This window comes from Ciona intestinalis, chromosome 9 (genome assembly GCF_000224145.3).
Source record: "Ciona intestinalis chromosome 9, KH, whole genome shotgun sequence".
Classification (NCBI taxonomy): Eukaryota; Metazoa; Chordata; class Ascidiacea; order Phlebobranchia; family Cionidae; genus Ciona; species Ciona intestinalis.
The window spans coordinates 1,241,525-1,243,350 of record NC_020174.2 but is presented as its reverse complement, the minus strand read 5'-3'; the positions used below and the strand labels follow the sequence as shown (position 1 = coordinate 1,243,350).

Here is a 1,826-nt window from a genome sequence, read left to right as displayed (position 1 = left end):
CCCCACCCCGCTACATGACCGGATACGTGTTTTAAAAATACAGAGTGGTCGCACCCAGCCCTCTTTTCTGACCAATCAAATCGCTTTATTACGCTTAAGTTACAGCGAATCTGTATAAGACGAACCTAAGCTAACTCTTAACCTTTGAACTACAAACTTAACCGATAAACCACAACCCCTGAACTACAACCGACGGGTAAGATCGATTTTATCGGTAATAGGCATACATGGATGGCTGCTGCGTGTTAGTCTGTATTTTAGATATTGCATGACAGAATATCATTTTGCCTATTTTGACGCCTAATAAGAATGTGTGTGCATTAATTATAATTGTATACTGTACACGTCAATTTATATACGCCGCTAAACACAAACAAAAGGTCAGTGAGGTGCTGAACATAAATGAGCATACAAACAACCTATCAAGTTCAATAAGTGTGAAAATAAGAATACAAAAATGTGCCGGAACAAAAGTTGTGCTTTTCCAAATGTGTTCAATCGTTACCAGACGAATCCGAGACGTTTTTTGGCGACGGTGGCGTTTCCGGACTCGCATTTTGACTTTATGCTTTCTGTGGTTGATCTCTGACAATTTGGTAGCTGGACGCCGTATCTGTGAACACATAACATGGTATTTAAATATCCAAGAGTCTAGTTTCCGAAGAAAATTTCATTAAAAAAACTACAAACAGAACGCGGAAATCTGAGATCTGCCGATATTTTAATTGCACACACGATAAAATACAATGCGGCTTGAACATTCGTTTTTATATATATAGTAGAATGAGGTAAGATGGGACACCTTTAGCACACAATATCCAAATATCATGTTTGTGTTTTAAACAATTAACAACGGTCTATGGGAGTCGTGAGGATGCAGTTTTATAATTCTTTAAATGTTCTTTGTTTACTACCAAATGCGACGATAGAGTAGATTTATAAGGTGTCCCATCTTCCCCCACCCTACTGTATCATGTATAAGTGACAAGGGATATGATTTACTTAAATAGAGGTTTAAAATTAAATTGTCGCGTGACAAAAAGTAATAACACGAGTGTTAGTTACACCGTACCCGGTCACAAATTACCGTTTGTTTTTTTTTTTGAGCGGTTAACTTGTAAAGTTTTTTGTAACTCGTTGGTTCCAGGGTTCTGACTTAAGCTGGTCGTTGCGGCGGGGGCATACGGGATATTTCCGGCGTACTAGCGCACCATGCATGATGGTTTTGTGCTCACTGTTTGGTTTCACCAAAGGTTCTTATTTGATACCATACATGAAGGAATGAAACGTATTTATCCTCTTGTAGGAGGGTAATGAGAGTCGGTATTTATAACACGGTTGTTCTGTTTTACAAATCTCGTACACACTTGTTAGTTACCGGTGTTACTACATTATAATTTGGGGGTGACTTTATTGGTGGAATTTCGTAATTTCCAATCCTTGACTGACAATTTAGACAACCTATCAGATCCTATTAGAGCAATAGCAGCCCGCCGCGGCGCCGGACTTTATTCACGTAGCGGTTAAACACGATATATTGTAACACGGCCGCCTTAGTGTGCACCATGCATGGTGGTTTTATAAACCATATGTTGGCGGTTATTCGTTATCGCATAAACCATTCACTTTATTGAAGAAAAAAAGTCCAGCGCTATCATAGTGGTTAGTGCGTCTGTCTCTTGCACATTGGATATTGGCTCGAGGCTTGATGCTGAATGTAACTTACTTTTTTTTTACTTTATCCTCGTGTGGCCGGAAAACGACAGTCGTTATCACACGGGTTTAACACCTAGTGCCAGCTTACGAGTTACCATGTATGTTCACTT

At 39.4% G+C, this 1,826-nt stretch overlaps 1 protein-coding gene across 1 annotated transcript in view; it reads right to left on the bottom strand.

The window, feature by feature from the left end:
* Positions 1-232: 232 nt before the first annotated feature.
* The window catches only part of LOC100187244 (coiled-coil domain-containing protein 173), a 7,695-nt gene continuing 6,101 nt past the window's right edge, over positions 233-1,826 (bottom strand). The window contains exon 13 of the mRNA XM_002128399.4: positions 233-613. Coding sequence (XP_002128435.1) covers positions 502-613 — 112 coding nt within the window. The 3' untranslated portion in view covers positions 233-501. The remainder of the gene's footprint in view (positions 614-1,826) is intronic.